This window comes from Podarcis melisellensis (genome assembly GCF_964234715.1).
Source record: "Podarcis melisellensis genome assembly, chromosome: 3".
Lineage (NCBI taxonomy): Eukaryota > Metazoa > Chordata > Lepidosauria > Squamata > Lacertidae > Podarcis > Podarcis melisellensis.
The window spans coordinates 72,982,933-73,000,847 of record NC_138530.1 but is presented as its reverse complement, the minus strand read 5'-3'; the positions used below and the strand labels follow the sequence as shown (position 1 = coordinate 73,000,847).

At 40.7% G+C, this 17,915-nt stretch overlaps 1 protein-coding gene across 4 annotated transcripts in view; it reads left to right on the top strand.

The window, feature by feature from the left end:
• LIN28B (lin-28 homolog B) overlaps positions 1–17,915 on the top strand; it is a 93,383-nt gene that overhangs the window by 18,964 nt on the left and 56,504 nt on the right. For 2 of the 4 annotated variants that reach the window (XM_081904676.1, XM_081904677.1), the window contains exon 3: positions 1,738–1,940. In XM_081904676.1, the coding sequence (XP_081760802.1) occupies positions 1,738–1,940 (203 nt within the window). Of the gene's footprint in view, positions 1–905; positions 1,339–1,737; positions 1,941–17,915 lie in introns of those variants that run through there. The other 2 variants (XM_081904678.1, XM_081904679.1) reach the window with 2 other exon arrangements.

The window sequence follows — 17,915 nt, the reverse complement described above, 5'->3', positions numbered from 1 at the left end:
ATCAGCCTTCAAATATGCGATCTTCAGGCGCGCTTGCCGGCCAACGAGGCGCGCGCCCGCCGCGCAAGTGCCCCAAGCCGAGGGCCATTATTGGCATTTGCACGTGGGCAGCGAAAGATCCGCCGCTATATAGGCAGCGCCGGAGCTTTAGTGCTCGATAATCTCTCTCGAAGAGACACGCCCCGCTCCTCCAACCGGCGCCCGGATCTACGTAGCGAAACGTGCCCAGCCGCGGCCAGGCGAGGGTGTTTTGAAATTCCGCCGTTCATTCATAAATTATTGCGGTGTGTCAAGCCCGCTCGAGGTGCCGATTGGCTGCTGCTCCTCCTCCTCCTCCTCGCCGAACCCCCTCCGAGCAGCCGAGGTGAAATTAGTAGCAAGCAGGCATGTAATTGACGGAGTCACGTGCGCGCAGGGGCCCAGAAACGGAGCGAGAGCGCGGCCGGGGGCGGGGGATCACGAGAGGGCAAAGCGCAGGAGAGCTGAGCGGGCGAGCGAGCGCTCGAAATCAAGATGTTAAGCTGAGTCAAAAGACTCCCGCGAGCCGGCCAGGGGACGCAGAGGGCCGGTGGGGCAACATGGCCGAAGGTTATTCCCCCCCCCAATCCCCGGCCAGCCCAGCTCTTGTTTTGCCTAGGCTTTTTGTAGTGCTAGGTTTTACTTTCCACCGTTATCTTAAATATACATACAAGAGAAGGAATGTACTACTGAAAAATAAAAATAAAAAAAATGATCGCTGGTTGTTTTTTTTAATAAAATCAAGGACGTGGACGGGGGGCACTTCTGTGGTTGTGGGTGGGAGAACCTATTGTGGGCGAGCTTTCCCCAGTGCTCTGCCCCGCCCCCTTCGATTCACCCAACTTGAAAAGCTTTCCGAGGGGGCTTCTGTTCGAATTGTTCCTGTGCGATTGAGCAAGCAGTGGCCAGGAGGGGGGAAAGAAAGGGGGGGCAACGAGGAAACTTTTGTACACCTGCCCCCCTCCTTGAGTCCAGATTAAAGTCATTCCGGAGTGGGAGGGGGGATTCGGCGGAGGAAGGCTAGGGAAAGGCGCGGAGCGCGCTTGGCGAAGAAGGAGAAACACGCCGCTCGCTGCTGGATGGGCCGCTCCAAGTGCTTGCGCAATCGCCTCCTCTCTCTCTCTCTCGGCTCGGCCCCCTCCCCTCCCTTCCCCTCCCCTCCTCCTCCTCCCACCTCGCCTGGCCAGGCAGGGCTCATTCGCCTGCGAATTCCTCTGGGGAGGGATGGGATCGGTGCTCAACCAGCAGTACCCAAGTAAAGTATCGCTTTCTGGGGTGGTTTATGTGGCTGAAAGATGGAGTTAAAGGGCAGGATCGCACGTATGTACAGAGCAAACGTGGGCTGGGCTGCTGCGTGTGGGGGGAGTGTGAGAAATAGAAGCGGAGTGAGTCACAGCAGATGCTGCCTTTCCTTCGACAGTGCCCTGAAGCTTTGGAGGTTATTGATGTGTGTGTGTGTGTGTGTGTGTGTGTGTTTAAATTTATTTTTTTACTACTTCCTCTGTGACTTTGGTGTACTTAATGTTTTTGCGGGTAAGGGAAAAACAAAGGTTGGTTTCGTAATGTTTGTTCGTGCGTGCATGTGTTTTTGTGTGTCATCTGTAGCAATCGTTCTTGTACAAGCACCAAGGAGATGTTACTAGAATTTAATTCTTTCCCTTTTTGTGTGTGTGTTTGTACGTGCGTCCTTGTTCTCCCGCAATCTCCTCTTCAAATCAGCGGGGGCGCGTAAAGGTGGAGATGAGCCCGGGAAATTGCCGGAACAAGAAGAAGAGGAGGAGGAGGAGGAAGAAGAATCCCAGGTTTTGCACGGAACAGGCCATTGCAAGTGGTTTAATGTGCGAATGGGGTTCGGATTTATTTCCATGCTCAACCGCGAGGGAAGCCCCTTGGAGACTCCGGTTGATGTCTTTGTACACCAAGTAAGCCCGTTTTGTTGTTTTAGTCGAATCTCACCCCCCCCACCCCACCCATTTCCCTCTAACCCATGCCTTCGTTTTATGTGGTCTAAAAACCCCTTCTCTAAATGCTTCCGTAGATGTTTGTGAGCTCTGTTTAAACCCAGCTTCAGAGAGCAGTTTCTGTTTGCCATCCAACCGCCCTCCCCCACAAATGAGATCAGTATCCATGGCTTGTTGGTCCTTCAGAAAGAAAAGTCTACAATCTCAACAGGTTTCTCTTTTTTTTTAGTACAAAGTCTTGCTTTTGTTTAGCGTTCTCTTGCTTTGTTTGTGGGTGGATTGCGTTTTAGTTGTTTTTCGTGATGGAAGAGATTCTTCTCTGCTAAAATGATAGTAGGAAAAAAAGCAAGTCACCAAATAACTCCCAGGCTGCAGCTCTGTGCATACTTATCAGAGTTAACAGTGGGACTTAATGTTTCAGTAAACATGCACAGGATGGTGCTGATAACTTCCCCCCCCCCTGAAAATTAAGATCCTTTTAAGTGTTGTGGGCTCTTTCTTTCTCTTAAAAAGCTAGATAGTGTTTTAGTTTGTTTTTATGATGCTTATGTTCAGATCAAACAGTAGTGCACAACTTGTATTTGTTTTGCTGCAGTGTAGTGTGGATATTGAAAGAGTTCGTATAGTGGACTATGATACATCAAATGATCACTGGTGTTTTGTGTTTTTGTGTGTGTGAAGGTCTTCTGACTGGAAAACGTTTTCCTGACATGTATAAGGCCCTTGTCTCCTTAAGGGCAGAGGGCTCAAAAGCCAAAGTACAAGAGGTGGCTATTGTCCTCATATATGTGTATATAAAAGCAAGACCAAGCTAATGTTGATATTTACTATAAAATCATTACAATAATAGTGGGAATGTAACAAAACAAAAAACTTGTGGCATGTGTGTGTTCTTAGAACTGTCTTCTTTACCCCTTGATTTTCTGAACCCAGAAAAGCAGTAGTTCAAACCTGAATTGTAGTGTTCTTTTTATTGCAGTAATCTCAAAAGGGTAAATTATTGGGTTACTCATAGAATGAAATACCCTTAAGCCTAAATATATTTTGCTAAACTTCAAATTGATTTAAATGGAAGTCATTAGCCCCATATGTGCTTACTACTGCTTATAGTTTGTTTTCAGAACATGGATAATGTTTGAGTTGTGACCACATGAGAACTGCTAAAAACAGCCTTAAGTTTTGTAATGGTGGTAGTCCTTTTCTAGCAAACTGACACATTTTTGTGCTTGCCTTTAATCTGTGTGTATATATATATTGTTCCTGAAGCCCTAGTTTGGTCCAAGCACTGCACAGTTTGGGAGTCCGCCTCATCTATTTTGTGGGTCCTATTTATAATAATAGAGCAGACTTTAAGGTAACTGAAAAATAAGGACACATAACCTCAGTTTTAAAACCACTTACTGTTGCAATATTCAGTGAAACTGCTCTGGAATTAGTGACTTTATAATTTCTAATTCTAACAATAAAATTGGATAATGATCTCCTGAGATTGGGTATCTGTTTTGTAATCTAGAAGTGTTACTTCCGTATAATTTTAAACTTTCAGTTTGACATTAGCACATGAAAGCTGCTCCTTTTCTGAAATATAAGTGCTGAAGCTGTTCTCAGTGTTGATTGCTAGCAGCTTCTGGGCTTTGCTCCTGTTCTCCCCTGCCACCTTGACCTTTCTTTAGGTCACTGTATTGAGGTTTACAATCCTACATGCTTATCATGGTATATATGAAGGAATGTTTTTCTGATCATATGCAGTATTATTTTCTTTGCTCTTCTGTATGAGAATCAGAAATCTTTACAGCATAAATGCGTTTGATAAGATCACTCATTGAGCTGATCATGCAGCTGGATCATTGCTTTCTGACTTCAGTGCTACTATTCTACTGCTGGAATAATATCTGTTTGTGGTGGACCATTCATTTGGCTTTGAGAACTGCAGTGGCAAGACTGGTGTCACACACAGCCCTCTTCCAGCATTTTTTTGGATTCTGAACAATGCGTTCTGTTTGGAGGTAGAATATACTACTGGCTGATACTATACATTTTAAAACAGACTTTGGTAAAAAAATGATTTTTTTTTTTTAGAAGAGTGCATTTGATATCCCAGCTTATCACTAACACTGAAGGCAAATATTTTTTTATCTCATACGTTCTATTGCAGATAGTGATGTAAGTCATATTTAAACCCACTATATAAAAATGGAACTGAGATAAATACCCTGTGTTCACTCTCTCTCTGTCTCACTCAGTCATCACATGATAGATGCAACAATCACAATTGTATGTGAAAGAGCAATCATGGAATCAATTCCACAGTGTGAGATTTTCTATCACTTTAACTACAATCTCCACTGAAAGTTCACAGAAACACACACACTACTGCTTGTCAGATAAATTTTCAAATGGTGTAGGTGCATATGTGACATGACACCCAATAATTTTGTAGTAAGTGGAGTATATGAGTCCATATATGGAGCCAGTGTGGTATAGTGGTTAAGAGCAGTGGACTGGTAATCTGGTGAACTGGGTTCGCGTCTCTGCTAATCCACATGCAGCTGCTGGTGACCTTGGGCCAGTCACACTTCTCTCAGCCTCACTCACCTCATCTCAGTCTCACTCACCTCACAGAGTGTTTGTTGTGGGGGAGGAAGGGAAAGGAGATTGTTAGCCGCTTTAAGACTTCTTAAGGGGAGTGAAAGGCAGGATATCAAGTCCAAACTCCCTCTTCTTCTTCAATGATCCCTTCTCCATGCACTAAACCATGGTGGCTATAAGGAAGATGGTAAGTAAATAAACCTCCTAGAAAAGATATTTATTTATCTATTTGTTGCAAACATTTATAGTATGCAGTAAGCAAAGCAAAGCCAAAACCAAGAGATAAATATAAATGTGAAGGAATATGTTAACTCTCTATAATATGTGTTACTAGTATTGTCATCTAAGTCAACAATAGCATTTCTTGAATACTGTACATTGGTACCTCGGGCTACAGACGCTTCAGGTTACAGACTCCGCTAACCCAGAAATAGTACCTCGGGTTAAGAACTTTGCTTCAGGATAAGAACAGAAATCACGAGGCGGCGGCAGCAGGAGGCCCCATTAGCTAAAGTGGTGCTTCAGGTTAAGGACAGTTTCAGGTTAAGAATGGACCTCCAGAACGAATTAAGTTCTTAACCCGAGGTACCACTGTATGTGTATTGTGAATGTTCATAATGGACTGTCTTCATGATACATGCAACATTTTGATGTAGCAGTTCTGTGCTACCAAGGGATTGTTTTGAGAAAATATTGAATAGATGGAAAAGTTGTTTTCAGTTGTGTTTAGCAGCATGTCTGGAAGTATTTAAGAAATTAACTGCTTATAATTGTGTAGGTTTTAGTTGGCATTTGGAGCTTGTGGAAAAATGTTCGGAAATAATGGCAATAGTTGTAAATAATGTTCCTGCATTGCCATGGTTTAACAGAAAGTATGTTTTGCCAGCATAACTGGGACAAAAACAGTACTGAGGTATTGAAGTGAACATGCTGAATTGGTCAAAAGGAGGATAATTTTGGAGGAGGGAATGAGACAATTTGTACACATACAGTAAACCCTAATTCATACGTTTTGGAGCTAACAGAAGTGATTTTAAAGTGGTGGGGGAATGAGGCATGCATGCAGCCCATACTCCCATTTATCCATGCCTACATCATCTCCACTTCAGACCTTCCTACATTCAATGTCAAGGTCTGAAAGAGGATTCTAAGTATGTCTGGGTGAACATGCTAATTCAGATATTCATGATGAATGCATGCAACATCGTTTGCATGTGTGGACATTGTGGAACTTCCCCACCTTAATCCCACATTTCTTTGACCTGAATTCATAAAGAGGGCTATATTATTTAAGATAGAATCTTAATTTCAGCAAAATTGGAACGAATTATATGATGCTTCTTTTTAAATGGGATGCTTGGAATGGTATAATTTATCCACTATAGTTCCAAATAACCCATACTTGAACTAAACATTGTGCATGTCTTCATTTATTGTAGCATGAAGTGGTTAATCTCGAAGGATGGGAGCAATGAGATTGTTGGGGTTTTCCCTGCTTATCCTATTTATTCCAAATTTATTACTTGGTGGTAAATCCTATTGATGCTAGCTTAATTTAATTCTGTGCAGTGGATTAAAAAAATTAATGGATAGACATTGTGATTTCTTTTTTAAAAATAGAATGGCTTCTATGCTTGCTTTTCACATGTACCTGAAGTTATCCTACAGATTGACACAATCATATTTCCTATATATACTTGCATTAATGTAGGTCCTATTCAATACAATATGATTTGAGTTTTGAGTAGACCTGCATAAGATGATACTGTTAAAGCTGCACTTCCTTCTAGGAGTATTTTTACTAGCTTCAGTATTCCTAAATTTTAGGAATGTGGCATGTTTAATTTTTTAAAAAAATCATTTGAGGCCCCAAAATATTATGACCAATCCAGATTTTTTAAAGTATTGATGCTTGAGGAAGACATCCATCTTTATAATACAATCCTAAGTGTGCTTATTGAGAATCAAGTTGGATTCCAAGATCCTGTGCCATTGACCAAATGAGTCCTTCTACTGGGCTTTTAAGGTTGGTAGAAGTTCCAATCAATGGATGAGTGGAGGTGACCCTCTCATTCCCTCTCCCCCTGCAATCTTTTCCACCACCTTCCCACACTCTTCCCTCCAATTATTCAGAGCAAATTGTTTAGGGCTGCTGTGGGGGTGGGAGAGTGCAAAATCTGTTAGCAGAAGGAGGAAAGGAATTCTTTAAATGTAAGCTTAGCTGCATCAAGGTGTGTTGGTTACATCTAGTATGTATACTTGTGACTGCAGATTGCAGCTTAGCTTATTTGTAGCTCCTATTGTGAGAAGCACAATATGAGAACAATATGCTCTCTTTGATAAATGGATGGAAGAGCAATGTATCTTTTGCCATTGATGAATCCTGAGACAGAGAAGAGGAAGTCTTAAATGTCCTAGAGCTTCTTCTTCTTTGCTTGTTAATAGTTATGTTGAATTGGGCTTTATCTACAATTAAAGATTTATGGTTGCAGCCTATTGTGTCATTCTGTTCACCGAAAGCTCTTTGATCCAGCAGTGGCTTCCATGAATGGAAAGGAAAGGGAGATGATTTTTATGTTTAATGTTTAACAGACTATTGTATTTTAATATTTTGTTGGAAGCCGCCCAGAGTGGCTGAGGAAACTCAGCCAGATGGGTGGGGTATAAATAATAAATTATTATTATTATTATTATTATTATTATTATTATTATTATTATTTTCATTTATTCTTCCTTCACTTTGCACCTCTCCCAATTTGCTCTTGAAGGTTGGGTGATCCACTGGAATAGCATGGAAGGTGCTTTAAGGAAGAGAGAGAGAGAGAGAGAGAGAGAGAGAGAGAGAGAGAGAGAGGAATTTGTACAAATCATCTTTCTCCTATCTCTGGAAGCCATTCCTGCATCAAACAGCTTTCCATGTAAAAGTAAAACAGATTTAATTCTTGTCTGTGCACTGCAATTAACATTAGCATCTGAGCCAACTGACAATTCAAAATATAACTATTGAAACTATTAAAAATAAAATAAAAACCAAAACAGACAGTGGAGCTCAAGGACAAACAACCTTACTCGTTGCCACCTTCATCCAGAAGCTGTTGATGAACAAAACAATGCTATTGAACGCAACCCTTAATAATTGCACCAATTTAGACTGCAGTTCTAAATTGCATTTACCTGGAATTGCACCTCATTGAACTCAATTACACTGCGTCTTAATGGACATGTATAGTTTTGCACAATAGGTTGATTAAACCTTGTAGGTTTGGCTTTTTTCATATTATAAGCTGCACAAATGTTGGTATGAAGTATTCGGAAACACTGGAATATTTGCTAACATTGCAGTTGAGACATGGCTGTAATTTTTTTGCCTACATAATTTATACCCAGATTAGGAACATGTTTTGTCTGTAATTTAGAATGACCAGATAGTCTAAAGTGGTGACAAGAAACATCAGACTAATTTCTTAACATCTTTTTTGAACAGAAGTTTTCATGGGGGGGGGGTGCAAATCGTTTCAACACCCACAACTCATGAGCTTTACCACAAAGTTCCTTTTTAAATAGGCTAGAAGTGAGAGATGTCAATTTCTTTTCTCTTTCTCTCTCCTTTATAATGGGACTAAATCACACCCATGGCCAGATAAATGTACTCAGGAGCACTTCACTTGGAAGATCCACATTGGAATAAGGGCTTAAAACAACAACACAAAAACCACTTATTTCCCATTAAAAGGAAAAGTTTCACTTATTTCACCTTGATTGGCCAGCTTCGCTTTGCCAGTGGTGGTTTGCTCAAATCAAGAGAATAAGTATTCAAGTCTCCTAGATTTCAAGCAGATAATTCCATGTACTAAACTCGCTTCACCCAAGCATAACCACAAATTATAATTTGGGTTTATTATGTGCTGCCTTTCCCTCTCTCCCTCTTTTTACAGAAGAGGAGATTCAGCCACAGTTTTCACTTCATTTGAAAATATTTTATAGTTCAGCCACAATATTGGATCTGGTCCACTAGAACCCAGGCCCTCCTGCTCTACAGATGAACATCCTAACCAGCCTTTGTATTCTTCCAGGACAATCTTCATACCTCATAATCTCACCCAAACCCCAACCATATAGCTCTGTATTGAAGATTGAGGAGCTGTTGTAGTGCATGACAGCTGGTTCCAGGATTGACCTTGGTTTGGATAACTGGGATAATAAGGGCCGAAAAGAGCCCCCCCTAAATTATTGACTAAAATAGTCAATAATGATAAATTAGTGCATGTAACAATGGTGTTTCTCTGATAATTGTGCCCTTTCTTCCCATCCAGCTATGTCACCTCCATTTTCATGTTGGTAGATTACAAGTATCTGCTGGTTATTTACTTAAGCAAACACCATATTATCTCTTCTCCTCCTCCTCTACCACCACCGTTAAACCATGACTTCTCAATACATATTAACCTGTGTTTACATTTGGGAATTGGGAATCTGAGCTTGTTTTTCAATAAGAATCTTGGAAAATGCCCAGGACATCCAAAGAAGGAAGCACTTGTGCATTTTGCCCATTCTCATCCCTATCTTCTTTCCCAAGGTGGAAAATAATACAGGATTTTTTCAAGGTCCTTTTACTGGAAAGAGAAAACATTACACTATTTAGCAAGGATTCATTGGAGATTTGATAGCAACTCTGGTGCTAGTAGCCATGGTGATTCCAGCTTCAATAGCATATTATAACAGCTGAAGTTTGAAAACTCACAGTCAGCTCTTTAAATAGAGTTGTTGGTCCACCGTGAATCCAGTTGGTAATAAGTGAGCATCCCTGGTACCTGAAATATTTATTTGAAAAAATAAAGCAAGCCAGTTGGTGGAATAATCCTGACTATTGAGGATATACGGCTACTGCTGATTTTGTTAGAATTTTCTTAATTAGCATGTGTGACATTATGGGGCTCACCATACTATCAGAATGTATGGTTGAAGTCAGAGAAGAATTACGGTAGCTGTTGGGACCTCCCATATGCATTCTTTTTGTCTGTCTCTTTCTTCCTGGAGGTGCAGAAGCAATGCTGGGTGCAAAACTACTTTCTGAAAACCGTACATCTGAAAACAAGTGCTCTTAAAACAGAGGAGTATTTGAACAATGTATTTTAAGAACTATGCAAGTTGACATAATTGAATATGGAAATTTAATATCTTCCATGTTGTGGGCCCTTTGTTGAGCTTCTGGTGTCTCATACACACACACACACACACACACACACACACACAAAGTTTGGCATCATTGCTTCTGTACCACTAAGAGATCCACTTTATGTGCACTGATATAAGAACAAGTAATTTCCAAATCAGGCGTGCATGACCATCTCTTTTTACTTAATTTAGCACTGGTCTGTGTTCTTGATCTGCTTAAAAGTTGCTGAACTGCAAATAGAAAATTATTTTTGAACAGTTTGCAAATGTATTTAAATGTTTTGAACATAAAAAATGTAAAAGGAAAATCTATTGAAAATGACAGCAAAGTGGAAATGTACATATGTAAATTGGTGGTCCAAAAGCAGGAAGCAAAGATCAGTGAAACAAAACAATTTTATGTCTCATCTACTTTTCAAAAATTCTGGCACTGGATGACCCAGTCCACAGCTCACTTAGGTCTAGAACTCTGATTTAAGCAAGAGAAGCTCATTAACTCACAATGCAGTAAAGCCGACTTGTACATCTGATTGTTAACTGTCTCTTTGAAACATGAGAGCAGATTCCTCAACCAAATTTGCTAGTGCCTTTAGACACACGGCCGCATAATAACCACAGATATTTAGTATCATCTCTATGTAACTTAATACCTCAAGTTATATAGTTAGAAACTTGCAGCTTGTTCTACTAAGTCACAATATAAATTGAAATTTAGCTTTTGATATTGACTTTGTTTTTTCATATTTCAGTTTGCTGTCGCTATGCATTAACCATGTGTGCACTGCAGTAATCCGCTTGGGTTATCAAAGCTTGGGTTGAAGCTGGTTATAGACACTTATTTCTATGGAAGTTGTTTGGGCTTTCCATAACAAAACTGAATTCAGGAGTCCCCTCACACTATAGACCTGTTCTTTCAAGGGCACTGCATGATCATCCAGAACAGGCCATCTGCCTGATTTCCAGATCTTAGAACTGTCAGCCCACAGCATCTCTTGTCCTGGGCTCAGTTTAAACAATGATCTCAATGGCATTCAGCCTGATTAGAAGTAGTTGTTCCTGTGGCAATGGCACTTTTATTTATTAAGACATTTGCGCTGTGAAATTACTGCTTTCTATCTTCCATGTTGCTAGTTAGTATGTGCTAGTATCTTTTTAGGTACTTTATACTAGTTGTTAGATTATGCTCAATAGGCGTAATAAAGCTTAGGCCATGGGTAGGCAAACTAAGGCCCGGGGGGCAGATCTGGCCCAATCGCCTTCTAAATCCGGCCTGTGGATGGTCCGGGAATCAGCGTGTTTTTACATGAGTAAATTGTGTGCTTTTATTTTAAATGCATCTCTGGGTTATTTGTGGGGCATAGGAATTTGTTCATTATTTTTTTTCAAAATGTAGTCCGGCCCCCCACAAGGTCTGAGGGCCCCATGCTGAAGAAGTTTGCTGACCCCTGGCTTAGGCAATCAAGAGATAAAATAGTGGGCTGAAATTCTAAACTTTTCTTTTGTAAGTGCCTTGCACTGAAAGTAGTTGGATTGCCAATGGATTAATCTGTTTCTGCATTATCAATCCACCTGCAGAAAGATGTTACACATGGTGTTATTTTTATTGTGGGAAGTGGGGTTATATACAAGCTGTTGCCTATGTGGGGGAGAGACTGTATCCTGTGCTAGGGCAATACATATGCAATGCTTTATTTTGTGCAGTAAAAGGTACCCTTGACTGTTAGGTCCAGTCGCGGATGATTCTGGGGTTGTGGCGCTCATCTCACTTGCGCTCATCTCACTTTACTGGCCAAGGGAGCCGGTGTACAGCTTCTGGGTCATGTGGCCAGCATGACTAAGCCGCTTCTAGTGAACCAGAGCAGTGCATGGAAACGCCATTTACCTTCCCGTCAGAGTGGTACCTATTTATCTACTTGCACTTTGACGTGCTTTCGAACTGCTAGGTTGGTAGGAGCAGGGACTGAGCAACAGGAGCTTACCCCATCGTGGGGATTCGAACCACTCACCTTCTGATTGGCAAGCCCTAGGCTCTGTGGTTTAGACCACAGCACCATCCACGTCCCATTGCAGTAGGCGTAGTCATTAAAATCTATTTAATCATGCTTGCGGTGAAGCAATATGATCAGATATTAGAGTTTTGAAAATTTTATCTTGGATCCATCCATTGCTGTTTGCAACCAACTATATTTAGATTTATCCCAAAACTTCCTAAATTTTAATTCACTTATCATTTAAAAGAGAAGGAGCAGAATCCGATGGGACACCAGTCAACTTTCAGTTATGCACCTTCATCTCTCTCCACCCTCACCCACCACTGCAGCCCTCCATGTGTGCTCAAAAGCTGATCCAGAAGGTTTCCCTCTGGAGTATATTTTGGGTAGACATGTTGGAGTGCAAAAGTTGCCTTGCATGTATTGAAACAGCATTGCACAGAACCCACGTTTTCTATTTTACTAACAATCAGATGCATTTTCCTATAAAAAAGACATTTGCTTTCTTAAGTGGCTTTAAAAAAAATAATGTTTCTGTTTACCCTGCACTATTTGTTTTAATAGAGTTTCCTAATTTTAATGCAGTTTAAAATTGTATGTATTGCCGTTTATGCTGCCTGGAGTACATTAGATGCTTACACATCAGTTGCTATAATGGTTGATGGGTTGCTGAAGATGCAGAGAAAAACGAGTTAACTAAGGAATGAAACAGGAACCCTGTCAACTTCCAGGAATTTGTAAAGCTTTAATTTGACAGCACTTGGTACTGCAGCAGGAATGTTGCTGATCAATGTGTACTTTATCATTAATGTTTCAGATAGGAAGGGCAAAGGGTTTCTCTTAAAGCCTCTTATTTCATCCCAATAAGAGAACTGTGGATTTCTTAATTATTCCCAGATATCCAGCTAGACAGTTCTTTGGTATTGTACTGTACTCTGATTTTCTAAAAACTAAAATAACTTGGTTGTGTATAGTAGAGGAGTCCTTCTTGAAAACCAACAAAATCAAACTACCCTGAATTGCATTGGCTTTGCACACCCAAGCAGCAACTGTTATTTCATTTTTACGACATCATTTGGCAAGTTCTTAACTCAAAGGTCTCTTGAGATTTTATTGGCTAATTTCATCAATATTAACCTATTGGCTGATATGCTGCCCTTGTAAAGTATTTACTGCACAGCAATTTATCAAGAATGCTTACTTGTACACTTAAAAGTGTGACTACACAAATGCTTAAAGATTTACAGTGGAGGAGTCTGTTTATTGATTTTTAATAGGCTACTTATCAAGACCATAATGAAGTCCTAACATTTTTCATTCCTGTGCTGCCTGCTTTGCAATGTAATACTATGTGTATAAACTGGTACAAAATTATATTTTTAGTTCCCCACTCCACCCCCGAAATAGATAGGGGGAAAGTTTACATAGGCTTAAAAGTGAGTGCTACTTTGGTGGCTTAGGACAAAGACGGGAGAGAGATTCCAGAACTTGACCCTTGCTTTGCCCTTCCATACCTTCATTAACCACAAAGATGGATGGGAAAGAGAGCATGCAGGACACTCTCCCTCCTATCAGTCATTAGACCATTGACCTCTATGGCTCTTTTTGAGGGGCAGGCTCTAGATCAGAGATGGGGAATCTTGGGGCAGCCCTCCCCTCCAGTCTTCTCTGTCTGGTCCTCAGAATTCTCCCCACATCACATCCCTTACTTTCACCCTCCTTGGATGAAATGTGTACTTGAACTTTGATAATATAGGATAGAGAGGTGCATTTGTTGCCTTGTGCACTTTTGCCTCTGGCTCTGCTCACATGCTGCTCCTGGAAGGGAAGGTCCGTTGGCTGAAAATGCCTCACTACCCCTGGTCACACTTGTGACACACTTGTGGTTGGTCTGAGCAAAGCCTTCCAGGAACAACAATGAAGGTTAAGCAGAATAGCTGGGGAGGTGGTGGTGGACAGGAAGAAGTCAGAGCTGAAATTGAAGCTGGAGGTAGCTACATCCTGTTTTGGTAACCAGAGGAATACTACCTCAATGAATATAAATAAAGATTCTGTTCTAAGCCATCATGACTAATGACCAGTGTGTTGTGTACTGGAAAAAAATTAAACCAAGAAAAAGTGGGTTTTGTGTCCTACATGAATTCTGTACTCTATTTGTAACTTTGCATGGTTTATTTTGGTTTTAACAAGCATGAGGAGAGAGCATTGTTATGTTCAGTTACATTTCCCTTCTTTGATTTAAAATGACATTGGCTGCACTTTCAAGCTGCAACAACACTTCTTTCTCCAGAACTGTGTTTCTCAGAAAGCTAAATTCTGCACTCAGTATCAGATTCTGCACTCAGGGATTTTGTATTCTGTGAAATTACTTTCAGTTACAAACCTTACAGCCAATCAATATTGATGACTTCTGGTGAATAAAATTACTTCCAGTGGATCACACTTCCTTGCCTACCCCTTCCTAATTGCCTAGCAACCTTCTAGCCTTTTTAAAGTTCAAAAAGTGGTGGGAATCAGCCCTGGCAGCACAGATCTGTACATTACGGAGGCTGCATAGGCACAGGGTTCTTTTCCTTCAAATTTCTGGAACCTGGGATCAGAAAGGGGAAACCAGCCCTGTGCTCAGTTTTCACATAGCAAAGAAGGTCAATCTAAGGGCTGGCTTTATCTCTCCTGCATAGGGTAAATGGCATGGGCCACAAAACAGATTAGCACAAAGTGTGAGATATTTTCTCTCTGAACAATTATTTGCAATACATACTGGCCGTTAAGCAGCTTCCTAGTTGGGTGGGGGAGAGGAACCAGTCCTCTGAAATCAGCAAGACACATTGAGTAAGAGTGGTTGCTAACTGGGCTCTTCCAGTACTGGTTAGTATGCTTTTAGCACTTCCTTAACACTACACATGTGTGAACAGTTCAGAACTTGCTCCCCTTTCAACACTAAACACTGCATCAGGCTAAAAGCTCAGTGCAAAACACATCCTCAGTTCTCTCTCTCTCTCTCTCTCTCTCTCTCTCTCTCTCTCTCTCTCTCTCTCTCTAATGCAACACAGATTTCGCATTAGAGAGGCCTCTCCAAGATGGTGTGGGGGGAAGGGAATATGGCTTTCTTTCAGAGCTGGAAAAATATTCACATTTCCGTAGTGTTTCTATACACAGTACCCAATTAAAATATTTTTCAAATATGCAAAGCATGAAAAGAAAAGGATTGCAAAAACTACAATACTGGCATAGCTCTTCAATACATTTCCAAAACAAAATCGTAAATAGATTCATTCTCTAATGAATATTTTACTTAGTTTTACAAGAGTAACAAAAGTAAGGTGGATGTATGTTTAAAACCTCCTGTTGGTGAGAAAAGTAGCTATCCAGACAAAGTGTGTGAGCTTGAATTCAGTGTTGAGCTTGGATTTGGTTTTCAGTGGGTGAGATTCAGCTAATGAGATCCACTAATGGAACCTGTGCAAGAACTTCCACTAATACAACCTTTCTTCATTCACCATATTGGCTTGGGGGTAGGCAGAGAACTACTAGAGCAAGCATGTGGGATGAGAGCAAGGAAACCTTCCAGCTGGCGAGCTGAAATGATTCTGCTGATGGAATGCTTGCCTCTCAGTTTCCCCAAGTGACAGTCAAATGGTTGTGGGCTGGATCCACAGTAGCATTCAGTGAAGTGTTCCACTCACAGTGGAGGCAGGAGGCAGGGGTGCAGTCTTTGCCAATACCTCCTGCAGCTCCTTGCCCCTCCTAAAATTTTGTTTCAAAACACTGCAGGGTCTTCCAGAGCATCACGAGAGGAGGCACAGGGGAGGAAGGATTGGCAAATATGACTTCTTACCCTAGTCCAGAGCCAAAGCTTTTGCTGTATCTTGGTGCCTTGGTCACTGGATGGCCAATCTGGATTTGGTCCATTGCCTTTTTGGATGACCAACAAGAGTGATATTTGAAAATAGATTTTTCACAGGTGCAAACAAGCATAAGCCTACATTCTACCGGTTGAATAACAAAGCATTCCAAGGTTTTGCCATTTGTAATGTAATAAGGTTGTATATGATTATTGTCTGATTCAGAATATGTATGTGCTAACATTTGTAAAGGAGCCCATTACATTTTTTTTTAATTAGAAAAAATACCGGCTTGGGGAGGCAAGTAAGAAAAGTGATGATGTCGTTAAGCTATTTTTGTTCATTTCCCCATGTTTATAAGCTGTCCCCCCCCCTTTTAAGTATAGGGACAGCATCACACAACTGTATGCATAATATCACATTAAGTGTGATCATTCTCAAGCGTTGTCAGAAAATCATAAGCATTTTTTTTCTTTTAGGGGTTAAATAACAGCTGCTTAAAAGATGCAATTTAATTTTTATTTGTTTTACAAATGAGAATTAACAGAACTCTTAAGGTGCTTTCTATTGACTGGACCCTCCTGTATGCTGGGCCCTCCAAACTCAGTCTATTCATTGCTAAAATAAATAAACAAATTAATTTGTCCAGTAGCACCTTAGAGACCAACTAAGTTTATTCTTGGTATAAGCTTTCGTATGCATGCACACTTCTTCAGATACGAAAAAAGAAGGTGCATGCATGCAAAAGCTTATACCCAGAACAAACTTAGTTGGTCTTTAAGGTGCTACTGGACAATTTTTAATTTTTTAAATTTATTTCGCCTGTGTCAAACCAACACAGCTGCCTACCTGAATCTTTATGCATTGTTAATTTGTGTTGCATATAGCAATGGGAACGCAGGCATTTTGAGACTAGGCAATGCTCAAGGATGATGGTAGATCTACAATGTCTGGAGGGCACCAGAGCTTTGTGCACCAACATGCAGCATGCACACCTTAAGGCTGACTAAACGGTACTTTGTGACTTAGTGTTACATGCAAGCACAGCCATTCTGTATGTAAATTTTAAATTATTTGTGAATGCTTAATGAAATCCACTTTCAGCCTTTATGCAAAGGTCTGTGGGGGATTTAATCCTGTGAAGTAGGACTTTTAATGTAATTGCCCCATTCTCTTTTTGAATCTTGGTCTGCATTCCTGTTGGATGTAAATGTATGTGCTGTTAAGTTTAAAATTCAACAATGCAATGTGATTCTGATTTAGAAGGTAGAAGTTCAGAAAGGAGACTGCTATGACTTTTGATCTAACATGATGTGCTTTAATATTTTGATTGTTCTACAATGCACAGTGAGTTTGCTTGATTTCATTGGCTCATAATTTCTCATTGGCAGAGCCCCAGTTACATGATGTATTATTCCATTAAGTCATTATATGTTGGGATAAAATATGATGCAGGTTGAGAAAAGAGGTAGATAAGCCTTAAGAAATGTATCCTACTAAGTTATGTCTGGAAATGCGAACTTATCTGTGTTGGGAGCTACTGAGTTACCTGCTCTAGAAAGGGATGCGCAGAGAGAGTTTTTGGATTTGATATCCCGCCTTTCACTCCCTTTAAGGAGTCTCAAAGCGGCTAACATTCTCCTTTCCCTTCCTCCCCCACAACAAACACTCTATGAGGTGAGTGAGGCTGAGAGACTTCAGAGAAGTGTGACTGGCCCAAGGTCACCCAGCAGCTGCATGTGGAGGAGCGGAGACGCGAACCCGGTTCCCCAGATTACGAGACTACCGCTCTTAACCACTATTATTTCTATACCCATGTCTGTAATATGCATTAAACAGGTTTTCCATGTGTGGGTCTGATTTAGAAATATCAGCTGTGCATAGGTTGCCTATGCTGGGTCAAGTGAAAAGGTGTAAAAACATGTTGGTATAGGAATTTCATACATGTCAACACTAATATGCTTCCCTGCCCACTGAAGGGACCAATGGGAGGGGTTTGGGAATTTGGATGAAACAGAAGGGGTGGAGACAGAAAGATGCAGCCACTGCCAGCTTATACGTTGTTGACATGATGTGGTAAGACTTTTTGGATTTCTTGTTCCTTCACTTCAACTCCATTTTGAAAATAGCATGAATTTAAAAAATGCATCCTTTTCTTGTTTTGTGGATATGAAACAAAATATTTGTACCATTTAAACTTAAGACTATAAAGTATAAAGTTGTCATTTGTCTACTGTTCAGATGCATAGGATATATTCCAGCCAACACTAAAGCTCTTCATTTCATCAATTTCAGAGGGAGGGATGAACATTTGCTTAAAGCTATCCCATGAAGTC